This window comes from Heteronotia binoei, chromosome 20 (assembly GCF_032191835.1).
Source record: "Heteronotia binoei isolate CCM8104 ecotype False Entrance Well chromosome 20, APGP_CSIRO_Hbin_v1, whole genome shotgun sequence".
NCBI classification, from domain to species: Eukaryota; Metazoa; Chordata; class Lepidosauria; order Squamata; family Gekkonidae; genus Heteronotia; species Heteronotia binoei.
The window spans coordinates 3,128,198-3,144,157 of record NC_083242.1 but is presented as its reverse complement, the minus strand read 5'-3'; the positions used below and the strand labels follow the sequence as shown (position 1 = coordinate 3,144,157).

At 47.5% G+C, this 15,960-nt stretch overlaps 1 protein-coding gene across 1 annotated transcript in view; it reads left to right on the top strand.

Annotated features, from left to right (window-relative positions):
* USP7 (ubiquitin specific peptidase 7) overlaps nucleotides 1-2,991 on the top strand; it is an 89,979-nt gene extending 86,988 nt beyond the window's left edge. The window contains exons 30-31 of the mRNA XM_060260511.1: nucleotides 1,481-1,571; nucleotides 2,581-2,991. Coding sequence (XP_060116494.1) covers nucleotides 1,481-1,571; nucleotides 2,581-2,687 — 198 coding nt within the window. The 3' untranslated portion in view covers nucleotides 2,688-2,991. The remainder of the gene's footprint in view (nucleotides 1-1,480; nucleotides 1,572-2,580) is intronic.
* The last annotated feature ends 12,969 nt before the right edge of the window (nucleotides 2,992-15,960 follow it).

Genomic DNA, 15,960 nt, shown 5'->3' with positions numbered 1-15,960 from the left:
TTCATGCAAAAATGCCGGGGGGGGGGGCGTATTTTGATTGGTGCTGCACTGAGAGCTACAGCTCCATTGTTAATTGAGAAGAGTGAATCTTTGGGGTTGGGCAGCAATTTTTCTCCTAGCTGGTTTTGCCAGGAATCCTGGGGGATTTTTTTGGTTTTTTTCTGCCATCTTCTGGGCGTGGAGCAGGTGTCATTGTGGTGGGTGGGGTGGGAGAAGGTATTTGCTAATTATCTTCATTGTGCGGGGGAGTTGGACTAGATGACCCTGGAGGTCCCTTCCAACTCTAGGATTCTATTAGGAAGAACTTCATGACTGTTAGAGCAGTTCCTCAGTGGAACAGGCTTCCTCCTCGGGAGGTGGTGGGCTCTCCTTCCTTGGTGGTTTTTCAACAGAGGCTGGATGGCCATTTGACAGCAATGAGGATCCTGTGAATTTAGGGGGAGGGGTTTGTGAGTTTAGAGCGGTTCCTCAGTGGAACAGGCTTCCTCAGAAGGTGGTGGGCTCTCCTCCCTTGGAGGTTTTTAAACAGAGGCCAGATGGCCATCTGACAGTGATGAGGATCCTGTGCATTTAGGGGGAGGGATCTGTGAGTTTAGAGCGGTTCCTCAGTGGAACAGGCTTCCTCGGGAGGTGGTGGGCTCTCCTTCCTTGGAGGTTTTCAAACAGAGGCTAGATGGCCCTCTGACAGCAATGAAGATCCTGTGAATTTAGTTGGGAGGTATTTGTGAGTTTAGAGCGGTTCCTCAGTGGAACAGGCTTCCTCAGGAGGCGGTGTGCTCTCCTTCCTTGGAGGTTTTTCAACAGAGGCCAGATGGCCATCTGACAGCGATGAGGATCCTGTGAATTTAGGGGGAGGTGTTTGTGAGTTTCCTGCATTGTGCAGGGGTTGGACTAGATGACCCTGGAGGCCCCTTCCAACTCAGGAGGTGGTGGGCTCTCCTTCCTTGGAGGTTTTTAAACAGAGGTTAGATGGCCATCTGACAGCAATGAAGATCCTGTGAATTTAGGGGGAGGTATTTGTGAGTTTGCTGCATTATGCAGGGGGTTGGACTAGATGACCCTGGAGGCCCCTTCCAACTCTAGGATTTTCTGATTCCTCCAGGCTTGCATAGCAGAGATGTGAATAGAGCCACAGTAGTGCACATGCTAGATAGCCTGCTCAGCTTTAGCCTTTCAACCCAGCCTACCTCAGACCGGTGTTGAGAGGATAAAGTTGGGGGGAAGGGGAGAGAGAAACTAGCCACTTTGGAAGAAAGGGAGGTTCAAAACTGATAAGACATTCTCAGTCATGCAGGGAGGATAAGTTACTAAATGCCATCTTGTGGGCCGAAAGATGAGGAGAGGGGAGTGAGTGCAAATGCAGAAGGTCTAGCAGACGTCTCCCATGATATTTTTGGTACCCTTTTTCCAAATCTATCTTTGAGCAACTCTCTCTCTCTCTCTCTCTCTCCCGCCCCCTTCCCATTTGTTCTCCCTGAAGTTTAAATTTGCTATCGTAATGATGGGTCGGCACCAGTATATAAATGAAGATGAATATGAAGTGAACTTGAAAGATTTTGAGCCCCAACCTGGTGAGTATCCATGCGCTTTGCTTCCAGCCCTTCTGTCTGCTCTTCTCCGAGCAGCGCCTGGAACGGGGTGGTTCTGGGAGGCGCCGTGTCCGCCGCAAATGTTGCATACGGTTCTGGAGCCTCTCCAAGGCACCCTCTTGGCACACTTTGGGCCCACTCAGCCTTTGAGACTCCCTGCTCAGAGGACAACCTGACAGCCAGATGTGGCTACGATAAAATCTGGTTTTCTTGCTGATGCGATGGAAATCTTGGGGGGCGGGGTGGGTGCCGAGCCCCTGGCACAACCACTTTACCTAGCAAGTGAGGCTGGAGTTTGTACATGTCATGGGCAGTGTTCCCTCTAAGCTGAGTTAGCATGAGCTAGCTCACAGATTTTTAGCCTCCAGCTCACACATTTTTGTCTTAAGAGAGCCAGTTTGGCGTAGTGGTTAAGTGGTCAGACTCTTATCTGGGAGAACCGGGTTTGATTCCCCACTCCTTTCATTTTCATTTCATTTTATTCGATTTATATCCCGCCCTCCCCACCGAGGTGGCTCAGGGCGGCTCCTCCACTTGCACCTGCTGGAATGGCCTTGGGTCAGCCATAGCTCTTGCAGGAGTTGTCCTTGAAAGGGCAGCTGCTGTGAGAGCTCTCTCAGCCCCACCCACCTCACAGGGTGTCTGTTGTGAGGGGAGAAGATATGGCCACTCTGAGTCTCTGATTCTGGGAGAAGGGCGGGGTATAAATCTGCAATTCTTCTTCTTCTTAGCTCAGGAAAACTGACCCCAGAGCACAATAATTTATGCAGTAGCTCACAACTTTAATGCCAGTAGCTCACGAAGTAGAATTTTTGCAAACAAGACTGCAGCCTAAAGGGAACATTGACCATGGGTAACCCGTGATTTGGACTGCCTGGGGCACTTGTTTTGTTTGTTTTCTGTGTATTGACAGGTGTTTTGTATGAAATGACTGACATGACTTTTCCCTTCCTCTCTTTCTGTCTCTTCCCCTTCCCCCTCCCCCCAACAGGCAACATGTCTCACCCCCGGCCTTGGCTGGGGCTTGACCATTTCAACAAAGCCCCAAAGAGAAGTCGCTACACGTACCTTGAAAAAGCTATTAAAATCCATAACTGACTGACCCTCTCCCGTTTGTCCGAGGCAAAAATTTAAAAAAAAGAGAGAAAAGAAAAGGAGGGGGGGCAACGATAAGTGTGTGTGTGTGCGTGTGTGTGTGTGCGCACCTTTTTAACAACCGTAGGACTTTTGGTACACGTGCACTCAGTCAGAAGTCTCCAGCAAGAGGATTTGCTGCTGATGTATTAATTTTATTTTCAGGCTGTTCAGTTTGGCTTCTCTGTAATCTATTATTATTATTATTATTATTGACTGCCCTTTTTTTTTTGAGCAAAAAAAAAAATGAAGGTGTTTTATAAAAGCTTTTGGGTGCCAATGAGAGTTTTTATGGGAAAAAAATGTTTAAAAAACCGAGACTGTCAGCGTAACGAAGGGGGGCAAAGGGCTGAGCGCAGGAGAGGCTGACATTGGCAGATTTTGTCTGTGCTACGTTTGAGTTGGAAGACCCTTGCCGGCCAGTGGCCACCCCCCCCCCCCCCCCGTGCCCCGTTCAAAATATACGTGGTACCTGCCGTCACTGCAATCTAGTTGGCGCTGTGGTTAGGCTCACGTCCCAATTTATTTTCAGTTATATCCTTTAAAAATATGAATTTTTTTGTGCATTTGTAAATGCAAACAGAAACAAAAAAAAAAGCTCACATCATCAATAAATAGCAAATCTCTACTTTGTTGTGTACACTGTTGGCACTTATTGGGGGAAAAATAATTTTTTTTGTGTGTCTTCAATCAGTCTAGGGTTTCTCTACTTATTATTTTAAATCAATGGATTTTGAGTCCTGTTTGCTTTTTGGCGTGGGGTAGGGGACATTGTGTTTTGACAAGGAAGAGTTTGTGGAGCCTTCAAAGGAGATGTCCGTGGGAGGGAGAGGTGTGCGTTGTGTTGATTAAAATAATAAAAAAAAAATTGTTAAGGATAGAATCTTTTTTGTGATTAAAAAACCCCCCCAAACCTGGCAGATGAAGAACCAACAACCTTCGAAGGTTTGCAGAAGGAAAAAGGCTTTTACTTTTATATATAAATATATATATAAAAAAAGAAAATTTAGTTAATCTGGGATGGAAACGAGGAAGGCAAAAGCAAAATAGCCTTTTAGAGCCAAGGGCATGTTCACTAGGATTTAGTAAGCTGTTGACTTTGTAAAAAAAGAATTAAAAATGGGTGGGAGGGTGGGAAGTGGGTGGGGGAAATAAAATGGAATTGTATATTTAATGGAGGAACGTGTACAATTTAACACTTGGACATAACGATTTTGGGGTTGGGGAGGGGTGGGCGGGCAGGGGTGAGTCTACAAATGAATTTCACAGATGTCAATATTCATGGTGTGTAGTTTCTACTTCATTTCCTCTCTCCTTCTCCCTCCTCTCTTCCCCCCAGATTGCTTTTTCCGTTTTAGTTTGGAGCAAACAGACAGCCGTTTCCGTGTCTCTTAAATTTTTTTTTAGTGCAGTTTCAGGGAAAAAATATATATATATAGAATCAGCAATTCTCTTTTTTCTTTTTTTTTTTCTTTTTTTAAATTTTGCATTCTTTTTTCCTCTCCCTCCCAGCCCAGGATTTTTTATTTTGTTTCTGTAGCTGCCCTGTGCAATGAATCTTCCTGTATATTGCCTTTTTGCTGGAAAAAAAAATGTTGTATGTTGAATAAAAATTTTCTATAAAATTTCCCTTCGGTGCGTGGTGGCCTTGAACGTTGGAGAAGGTCTCTGCTCTCCTTTTTGTAATACACTTTAAGGAAGATTTCACCAAGACCCTTTTTTTAAAAAAAAAAATCAAAGGTTTTGTGAGGCATTTTGGGGGTTTTCTGAGGGGATGGTATTCAGTTTTGAGGCTTGATCAGAGTGGGAAGTGGCAGGTGAATTCTGCTTTTTGTGCATTTACTTCCACAAGGGGTAGATTAATCTGATCTGTGGGACAGGAAGCTACTTCCTGAATAGTTCGGTGTTGATGATATAATGCACAGTATAGACGTTTACCAGTGTTCCCTCTAAGCTGAGGTAGCGTGAGCTAGCTTACAGTTTTTTTAGCCTCCAGCTCACACGTTTTTGTCTTAGCTCAGAAAGGATGACCCCAGAGCACACTTAATTGATGCGGTAGCTCACAACTTTAATGCCAGTAGCTCACAGAGTAGAATTGTTGCTCACAAGACTCTGCAGCTTAGAGGGAACATTGGATGTTATATGTGGTTCTTCGGAGTGTGAAACAGAGATACTGTTTGGGAAATCATTAGAACTGGATCACTCTACACCTCATAGCAACACTAACTCCAGCCGATTGGTACTAGGCCGTCCCCTTTATACAGAAATCATCATTGTGAGCATACGATTTCTGCTTACATGTCTCCGGTAAATACAAGGTGAAAAGATTTCCATTACTCCTGCAAAGACCAGTATGTCGGGGAGAGGAGTTCGGCTTAGCCTCCCTGAGAGGTTAGATTTCTGTATTGAGGGAAGCTTGGGGGATTTGCAGCACCAGACCCATTTGTTTGCTTCAAGATTTTCTGCTCTGTTTCCTGCTGGTAAGATAACCTGCCCTGTCTAGATGGAATTGGTGCCCTTCTTCCCGTGTAGCCTTCGACTTCCCTATTACATGGCTTTTCCAGTGGATTGGGGGAACTTGAATTCATGGCACTTGGGTGCTCTGGACTGTTTCCGGCTTCTCTCCGTCTCCCCTTCCCTTTGAAAGCATTCTGACGGCAGCCGTGGTGCAGGTGCTAGACTGTACTTGCGCACATCTCACAAAGAGCATGCTTCCTCTTGCAAGCAAGGACTAGCGCCCTCTCTGTCACCATGAGGCATTTGCGGACTCCGGGAAGAGCTGGCCGTCTGCCCTTACTCAGGCACCTTGGGATGGAGCCTGGGGTCTTAGCAGAACCGGAACCCGCCCTGCAATAGACCATCCTTCAGTTTAACTGTCAAAAACTTGTGTTTCATAGAGGTGCATGGGGGGGGGGGTTGGTACCACTCATTGAATGAGCTCTTCCTGAGAATTTCTGCTTTCGTGCTTTGGGAGAAATGAAGTTTCCAGTCCCTGGGCTGTGAAGTCGACGTGAAAGTGCAGAGGCGCTGTTTGGTGAAAGGCTGTGGCTTGCTGGCAGAGCCTCTGCTTGGCATGCAGGAGGTCCCAGGTTCAGTCCCCGGCATCTCCAGTGGAAAGGGCCAGGCAGGAGGGGATGGGGAAGATCTCAGCCTGATGCCCTGAAGGTCCCAGGTTCAGTCCCTGGCATCTCCGGTGGAAAGGACCAGGCAGGAGGGGATGGGGAAGATCTCTGCCTGAGATGCTGGGAAGCTGCTGCCAGTCTGAGTAGACAGTACTGGCTTTGATGGACCTGAGACCTTGTTCAGTATAACACTGGGGAGAGGGAAGAACCAGTAGGGGCTTTTCCCTTTCCCAAGCTTGGGAGAAGCAACATGTATGTTTGCGACGTGTTGTTAAAGGGAAAGAACAACCATGGCGTTTCCAATTTCTTTTAGCATGAACTATCCACGATCCTGTGAACCACACGGCTCTCGCCACGATTCGGTGGTCGCTTTGTAGTTATTTCTGAGATATAAAGGCTCTTGACAGCGTGTGGTGTCAGGCATTTTGACAGCTCCTTCTGTTTGCAAATAAAGACTGAGGCCTGTGGGCTTCTTTTACAATCCCCGGCAGCTGTAAGCTTAGGAAACAAAAATGTTTCTTTAACAGCAGCAAATCGGCATATTTTGTGTTTGGCATTTAACTGTGACGCTAGGGATGGCATTGAAAGGCACCTTGAATTTGCTTTGCACGCTTCCCTGAATGTCGAGGTTGGTGTGTGTTAACGTTTGAAACCCAAGCAGCCGTGCACCTGATCCCTGTTGGAAAAGAAGGGTCTCTCTCTCTGCCTTGGAATATATGGCCATTGGCAGAAAAGTAAGAGGGAAATGGCTAGAAAGCATTGTCCTGTTCTGGAATTGATGGCCAAAGAGGCCAGAATGGGTTTTGGATTTCTCAGATGTTGTAATTTCCCCCCACAAACAAGACTGGGAAGGATATAGAATCCTAGAGGTGGAAGGGACCCCCAGGGTCATCTAGTCCCACCTCCTGCACATTGCAGGAGACTCACAAATTCCTCCCCCTAAATCCACGGGATCCTCATTGCTGTCAGATGGCCATTTAGCCTCTGCTTAAAAACCTCCCAGGAAGGAGAGCCCACCACCTCCCGAAGCGAAAGCCTGTTCCACTGAGGAATTGTTCTAACAGTCAGGAAGTTCTTCCTAATGTTGAGCCGGAAACTCTTGATGTACTTTCAACCCATTGGTTCTGGTCCTGCCTTCCGGGGCCGCAGAAAACAATCCCACCCCATCCTCTATATGTGCCATCTTTCCTCTCCTATTCAAGGAGGAAGTCTGTTTTCTCCCGGAACTTGCAGGGAAACGTGGGCAGGATTTTCGGAGGAGAACAGCTTTTTTACCCAGAGGGCAGGAAATGCGCCTGGATTTCATATACTCCTGCCTGCGTGATCTCAGTCTTGCTATTTTTCCTTTGGGCTCTGTGCCTCGGCTCTGGGGGAATAAAAGCGGGTATGTTGAGCTGAAAGGTTTAAAAGGTGTTCCAAGCCCTTATTTGCTTGTTTTCTCCCCTCAAATGCCTCCAACACATCCGAACTTCCAGCAGACTCTTTCACACACACACACACACACCCTGACTGCCACCCCCCCCCCCCAAAACTATTAGACTCAGGTGGGTAGCCATGTTGGTCTGAAGCAATAGAAACAAGTTTGAATCCAGTGGCACCTTTAAGACCAACAAAGCTGAATTCTGAGTCTAAACTTTTGAAAAGCTTAGACCCAGAATTCAACTTGGTTGGTCTTAAAGGGGCCACTGCACTCAAAACTTTTTGGGCTCCGTTGCTTAACTCTTGTCAATAGCTCAAGTCTTCTGTTTTAATTTTTATTTTTTTGACTTTGTTCCTTTTTAAAAAATTCTATTTTTAAAAAAACCCTTCAGACTGGCAAGAATATTCTGGCTTGTCGGCTGTCCATCCCATGCACCGTTCCTCCCCCATCCTACCCCCCAATCTCACTGTTTAAAAGCCACTCGCACTGGTTATAACTCCAAAGGGTGTTTCCCTGAACACCAAGTGAGGAGGTCTCCCACAAAAGCCTCTCTTGGTGCTTGCAAAACCCAGGGCTTGCAAAATGTTTTATAACAGGGGTGTCAAACATGCAGCCATGGGGGCCGAATCAGGCCCCCGGAGGGCTCCCATCAGGCCCCTAAGCAATTGGCTGTCATCTGCTTCCTTCTCCCTCTCTTGCTTCCTTCTGCATCACAGCTTGCTTTGCCAGACTTGCTCAATTGTACAAGAGCTACAGAGCAAAACCTCTATTTACTCCATTGGCTGAGACTCCTCCCTTGGGGAGGAGGCAGCGCTTGCTTTACCACACTATCTCAATTGCACAGCAGAGCTACTGAGCCAAGACACCCTTCTATTGGCTGAGGCTCTTCTCCCCCCCCCCCCTTCCCCATCACACACCTCACATTCCCCTAGGAAAAGAAGGAAAGAGCGAGAGCTTCCTTTGCCCAGTTCCACACACATGGCCAGGCCCCAACAAGGTCTCATTTATGTCAGATCCGGCCCTCATAACAAAGGAGTTCGACACCCCTGTTTTATAATGTTCCGGCAAGCAGCTCAAAGTTGTCTGCTGATGGTTGAAATAGCTTCAGCGTTGGCAGAGCCCGCACCAGTTGCCATTTTGTTCCATGGTTGCTTAGATCGGACTTGTGGCTCCGAATGAATAAATGTGGCCCTTGAAAAGGGGGGTTGACCCATTTGGGCTAGATCAGCCAGCCATGATATGTAAAGTGGAACCTCCATTATCGGTAAACAGGACACCTCTTCAGCCCTGTTTGTGGGCACACTGAGAGCATCGGGCGGGCCACGTAATACTGAGCCCTTGGTGTGATCCAGCCAGGACTCTTAGTATTCTGTTTCTGGTTTGGGTTGGGTTTTTTTGCGGTGGGGGGGGGGAGAAATCAATATGGTTGGGTGGGAGGCTGCTGCGACCCGAATTGTTTGTTCTGTATGCCGTTTGAAGTGCACCCATCCTGAGGTCCAAAGCCTTGGGGCTCAGCACCACCTTCCTGTGACTTTCAAACCGCTCTGTTGAGAAGGAACTCTTTTTTTCTGTACATAATTTGGAAATAAAATTTAAATTTTCAAGTTCTACTACTGCGTTTGGATCTCTTCTGTTGGAAAGCGGGGTTAAAATGATACCCCCTTTGAGGCGGGTGGGTTTACCGTGTTTGCTCTGGATTAAGCCCCCTCCCTTTTATACTTTGCATTAGAACATTCCCCCACCCCCCACCCCAAAAGAAAAAACCCTTCTGAAAGGTTTGATGGTCCATCCAGTCCAGCATCTCATCTCACACAGTGGCCAACCGGTTAGTTTTGTAGGGCCAACAAGAACATGGAGATGGATGCCTTCCCCGATGTTGCTCCTACATTGGGATTCAGAGTTTGACTACCTCTGACTGTGGAGGTTCCCTTTAGATTAGATTAGATTTATTAGATTTATATCCCCGCCGAAGCAGGCTCAGGGTGGCTCACAACAATAGGAAACAAATGGATTACAGTAAAACATCAATGCAACGGTTCCGACAGTTAAAACAGTTTAAAACAATTTGGTGCTAACATCGGCTTAATTTTCGACGGCATTCCGTGCTCTCAGGTGTCCTTTGTATTGCTAGATCTGCAGTTTAATTAAAGGCTAGCTGGAATAGTGTCGTCTTGCAGGCCTTGTGGAATTGGGCGAGGTCCCACAAGGCTTTGACCTCCTCCGGCAGTTGGTTCCACCGATAGGGGTCGGCGATTGAAAAAGCGCTCTCTCTCTCTAGTGGTTTTCAATCTTGCCTCCCTCTGCCCAGGGATTGATAGAAGATTTTGCGTTCCGGATTGAAGTAACCCTCTGGGGAACATGTGGGAAGAGACGGTCCCCAAGGTAGGCCATATAGGGTTTTATAGGTAATGACCAGCACCTTGTAGCTGGTGAAGGGATGACGAAGATGGTGAGGGGTCTGGAGGCCAAGTCCTATGAGGAACGGTTGAAGGAGCTGGGGATGTTTAGCGTGGAGGCTGAGAGGTGATAGGATCACCACCTTCAAGTACTTGAAGGGCTGTCCTAGAGAGGAGGGTGTGGAATTGTTTTCTGTGGCCCCAGAAGGTAGGACCAGAACCAATTGGTTGAAATTAAATCAAGAGTTTCCGGCTCAACATTAGGAAGAACTTCCTGACAGAGCGATTCCTTAGTGAAACAGGCTTCCTCGGGAGGTGGTGGGCTCTCCTTCCTTGGAGGTTTTTAAACAGAGGCTAGATGGTCTTCTGACAGCAATGAAGATCCTGTGAATTTAGGGGGAAGTGTTTGTGAGTTTCCTGCATTGTGCGGGGGGTTGGACTAGATGACCCTAGAGGTCCCTTCCAACTCTATGATTCTAGCGAATCCGGTACGCCACTGGCAGCCAGTGCAGCTTGCGCAGCCCTGGCTGTATGTGCTCCCGCATGGAGAGCCCCAATAACAGCCTGGCTGCCGCATTCTGCACCAGCTGTAGTTTCCAGATCCGAGACAAGGGCAGCCCCATGTAGAGAGCATTACAGTAGTCGTCTTGAGGTGACCGTAGCATGAATCACGGTTGCCAGGTCGCTGTGCTCGAGGAAAGGGGCCAACTGTCTTAACCCGCCTAAGATGGGAAAAGGCGGGTTATAGCCCCAGCCTTTATGAATTTGCCTAATTGCCATTAAAAGCCATCTGGGCGTGTGCCCCTCACTACATCCTCTGGCTGTGAAATGCTCAAGGATTCCTGAGCCCTTCTATTCCCATTCGGAAGGTAGGAGGGATGCTAAAGTGAAAGGAGTCAGAACACAAAAGGCACAATGCAAAATGTAATTGGCTTGGTTAAAGCCAGGGAGGAACGCTTGTGGGACAGACAAATTGCCCTCCGTAGTGAGATGAGAATCCCAGCTCGCATGGAAAGAATTCCTTCTCTTTGTGTGCCCTGAATCTGTCACTCATCAACTTCACTAGGTGCCCTGCCCTGAGTTCGAGTCCTACGGCACAGAGAGAAAAAGCTCCCTCTGTTAAGAACATAAGAGAAGAGAATGGCCCATCCAGTCCAACACTCTGTATCACACAGTGGTCAAATATATATATATACACACACAGAGACACACACACACACACACACACACTGTGGCTAATAGCCACTGATGGACCTCTGCTCCATATTTTTATCCAATCCCCTCTTAAAGCTGGCTATGCTTGCAGCCGCACCACCTTCTGTGGCAGTGAATTCCATGTGTTCATCACCCTTTGGGTGAAGAAGTACTTCCTTTCATCCGTTTTAACCCGACTGCTCAGCAATTTCATTGAATGCCCACAAGTTCTTGTATTGTGAGAAAGGGAGAAAAGTACTTCTTTCTCTACTTTCTCCATCCCGTGCATTATCTTGTCAACTTCTATCATGTCACCCCGCAGGCGACGTTTCTCCAAGCTAAAGAGCCCCAAGTGTTTTAACCTTTCTTCACAGGGAAAGTTTTCCAAACCTTGATCATTCTAGTTGCCCTTTTCTGGACTTTTCCCAATGCTAGAATATCCTTTTTGAGGTGCGGTGACCAGAATCGTACACAGTATTCCAAATGAGACTGCACCATCGATTTATACAGGGGCATTATGATACTGGCTGATTTGTTTTCAATTCCCTGTTGGTTTTTTCCCACCCTGCTTGTAGTGTTCCCTCAAAGCTGAGTGAGAGCAAGCTAGCTCAGGATTTTTTTAGCCTCCAGCTCACACATTTTTGTCTTAGCTCAGGAAGGACAGCCCCAGAGCAAACTAGTTTACGCAGTAGCCAAATGGCTCGCCCACAACTTTAATGCCAGTGGCTCACAAAATAGAGTTTTTGCTCACAAGACTTGACAGCAGGGGTGTCAAACTCATTTGTTATGAGGGCTGGATCTGACATAAATGAGACCTTGTTGGGCTGAGCCATGTCGGGCCGGGCCTGTGTATCTATTTGTGATTAAGTAGCAGAGATATAAACTTTATAAAGGACACAGAGAAACACAATTACACAATTAAGGTTAAGATAGTCCCCTGTGCAAGCACCAGTCGTTTCCGACTCTGGGGTGACGTTGCTTTCACAACGTTTTCATGGCAGACTTTTAATGGGGTGGTTTGCCACTGCCTTCCCCAGTCATCTACACTTTCCCCACAGCAAGCTGGAGACTCATTTTACCGACCTCGGAAGGATGGAAGGCTGAGTCAACCTGGAACCAGCTACCTGAAAACCCAGTTTCCGCCGGGATCAAACTCAGGTCATGAGCAGGGAGTTCAGACTGCAGTAGTGCAGCTTTACCACTCTGCGCCACAGGGCTCTCAAAATTACACAATTACACAAACACAATTACAGATTTTTTTAAAAAAGCAACCTTAAAACCTGCTTAAAACATTAGCACTCGTTAGTCTTAAAGGTGCTTTCTTTGTATCTCTCCCATGGGATCCAGGGAACTGGACAAAGGAAGCTCTGGCTCTTTCCTCCCTTCCCCAGGGGACCAGGAGGGGGAGGAGCCTCAGCCAACTGAAGGAAGAGAGGCTTGGCTCAGTAGCTCTGCTGTGTGACAGAGAGCCTGGCAAAGCAAGCTCTCTCTTCCTACTTCTTTCCCAAGGCAGGAGCCTCAGCCAATGGAGAAAATAGAGGCTTTGCTCTGTAGCTCCTGTGCAATTGAGCAAGCCTGGCAAAGCAAGCTATTATGCAGAAGGAAGCAGATGACAGCCAGTTGCTTGAGGGCCTAATAAGAGCTCTCCAGGGGGCTGATTCGGCCCCCGAGCCACATGTTTGACACCTCTGATCTACAGCTTAGAGGGAATTTTGCCTATGCATAATTTTATCAAGCTCTATCACCCCTCACCCCTCTTCCAATCACCTTTTTTCTAGACTGAAATGTCCCAGACTCAGCCTTTTTCCCTACAAGGAAGGGTTCTGCACTTTACCAAATTCCCTGATATTGTTTTTCGGATATATTTTCAGGTGTTTCTGTTGAGGTTTAGATATACGATTAGCAGAGTACCACCATGGAGAGAACCACGAATAACAGGCAGGCACACGGTTTAGCTTAAGAAACAAAGTAGTTTACTTTACTAATGAGGAAAAGGTATGACTTGGATTTCTAGAAAGCAAAGAAGGATTCAATATCCTTTCTAGCTTCTAGTCCACATCTCGACTCTCTCGAGTCTTAACTTCAACTGCATGGAGATCTGAGGGCTTAACACAAAGGGCAATAAAACTGACCAAATGTTTTCCCCTAGACCACCACCCAAATATACGGATTAGCCTATTAGGGCTCTCCCTCAATGGTCACTATGCAGATTGACACCTAGCCTTGGCGGGAAGTATGTGCACACATTCTCATTGGCTCTGCCTATATCGCTGGCTAAACATCAGCATGCATATACAAACACTTAATTAACTCATGACAACAGGAAGTGAAATTGCATCAAAAACCCAACGGTTTCCCCTCCACAAGGCTTGCATTTCGTTTCTCCTCTCCTGCACGTTGGAGCTTGAGTGCTTGAAATGCGCTCCTGAAACGCTTTACCCTGTTTAGGGCTTGCAGGACTTCAAGGTCGCCACTAGGTGGTGGTCAAATACCCTTCCCAGCCTGCTGGTCTCAAGAAATTGAGCACGGGGAAATAGCTGCAGGCAACTGTTAGACGTTCTCAGGGTGAATTCCCATTTATACCAGCAAGTGGAAGGCAGGCCAGTCCGTCAATACAGATTTTAGCTTCAGCATCTAGGGAGGAACTCCCCGGTTCATTCCCCCGTGCTTCCAGTTACAAAATTCAAGAATGCAATTGTAGGGCAGGGACTTTTTCTCCCCCATGGTGAGCTGCAGCTTCCTCTGACCACCAAGGTAAGATTTGTTCTCAGCTGCCGAACTCACAGATGTATGTCTGAAATACTGCTTTGGAATAGACACACAGAGTTGGAAGGGGGCATAGAGGCCATCTAGTCCAACCCCATGCTCAAGACAGCATCAGCCTAGAACAGGGGTGTCAAACTCATTTGTTTTGAGGGCCAGATCTGACTGGGCCGTGTGTGTACCTATTTAAGATTAGGTAGCATAAAGGGCACAAACACAAAGATTTTTTTTTTAAAAAAACAACAACTTTAAAACATGCTTAAAATATTAGCACTTGTTGGTCTTAAAGCTGCTTTCTTTGTGTTTCTCCCATGGGATCCAGGGAACTGGGCAAAGGAAGCTCTGGCTCTTTCCTTTCTTCCCCAGGGGATGTGGAGGGGAAGGAGCCTCAACCAATAGAAGGAAGAGAGGCTTGGCTCAGTAGCTCTGCTGTGTGATTGAGAGAGCCTGGCAAAGCAAGCTGTTAGGCAGAAGGAAGCAAGAGAGAAAGAAGGAAGCAGGTGACAGCCAGTTGCTCGGGGGCCTGATAGAAGTACTCTGGGGGCCTGATTCGACCCCAGGGCTAGACCATTCCCGACAAATGTTTGTCCAGCCACTGTTTGAAGACTGCCAGGTAGAGGGTGCTCTCCACCTCTTTAAGCAGCCCATTCCACAACTGGACTACTTTTTAATGGGGAGGGATTCCTAATATTTCACTGGTTTCTTTCCCCTGGCAATTTAAATCCATTCTTTAATCCATCTTCTGCTGCCAAGGGGAACAGCTCCCTGCCCTACTGAGGGACACCCTTTCAAACCCCAGTTTGAAAGCCAGTTTGGTGTAGTGGTTCAGTGCCCGGACTCTCATCTGGAAGAACCAGGTTTGATTCCCCACTCCTCCACTGGCACCTGCTGGAATGGCCTTGGGTCAGCCAGAGCTTTCACAAGAGTTGTCCTTGAAAGGGCAGCTTCTGGGAGAGCCCTCTCAGCCCCACCCACCTCACAGGGTGTCTGTTGTGGGGGGAGAAGATATAGGAAATTGCAAGCCACTCTGAGTCTCTGATCCAGGGAGAAGGGTGGGGTATAAATCTTCAGTCTTCTTCAAATACTCGAGAGAGCAGTCATGCCCGCTCCCCAAAGTACAGTATGGGAATCTCAGATATGATGATGATGATGATGATGATGATGATATGGATTTATATCCTGCCCTCCACTCCGAAGAGTCTCAGAGCGGCTCACAATCTCCTTTACCTTCCTCCCCCACAACAGACACCCTGTGAGGTAGATGAAGAGATTGGATTTATATCCCGCCCTCCACTCTGAAGAGTCTCAGAGCGGCTCACAATCTCCTTTACCTTCCTTCCCCACAACAGACACCCTGTGAGGTGGGTGGGGCTGGAGAGGGCTCTCCCAGCAGCTGCCCTTTCAAGGACAACCTCTGCCAGAGCTATGGCTGACCCAAGGCCATTCCAGCAGGTGCAAGTGGAGGAGTGGGGAATCAAAGCCGGTTCTCCCAGATAAGAGTCCGTACATTTAACCACTACACCAAACTGGCTCTCCACACCAAACTGGCTCTCCAAGGAAGGATCTGAAAGGAAGGGGGAATCTTTCTGCCACATACACCGACTAAATTCTGCTTTAGCAGGTAAGAGAATGAGCTGTGATCCAGAGGGTCACAGAGGGATTGACCCCAGTGGCTAGTACTTGAATGGGAGATCTCGGAACCCCAAGGCAGTGAAAAAAAGACAAGCATAATCGCAGGCTTTTGTCTCTCCCCTGAAACAGCTTGAGGGGCGGGTGGGATTTCTACTGGGAAAAAAGGTCTGGGAGGAGCAGCAGGTTCAACCCCCCCCCCCCCCATGGCCACTTTTTTGCTTTTTCAAGCTGGCAGCGGAAGATGTGATCCAGTATCCTCCAGACTTAGTTTGGCCCTTTTCTGGGGATTTCTCTCCGCCTGAAGATTTTTAAAGAAATCGTTTGTAGCGATATCAAGAGCCAGACTTAGCATTCGATGGTCCCATTCTGTTGCATGCAAATCACGCCCTGTACAGGAAAATAAGGAACCGCAGGCAGACAAAAGACAACCCAAAGCTTTTTCTCTCTTTACAGAGCTGTGTTCATTTTTGTCCAGCATCGCTTAAAACGGCACAAAAGTTTCTGGTCAAAAATAAGTTTACTTCCAGAACCTAGGGTTGTCAACCTCTGGGTGGAATAACAAAACAAGGGGAAAACACGGTGAGGTTTCCAGGAACTCAACCTCCAGGAGGTGACTGGCGATCTCCTGGGATCACAGCTGATCTCCAAGTGATAGAGATCAATTTTCCCCTGGAGAAAACAGCCACTTGGGAAAGTGAATTCTGGCATTA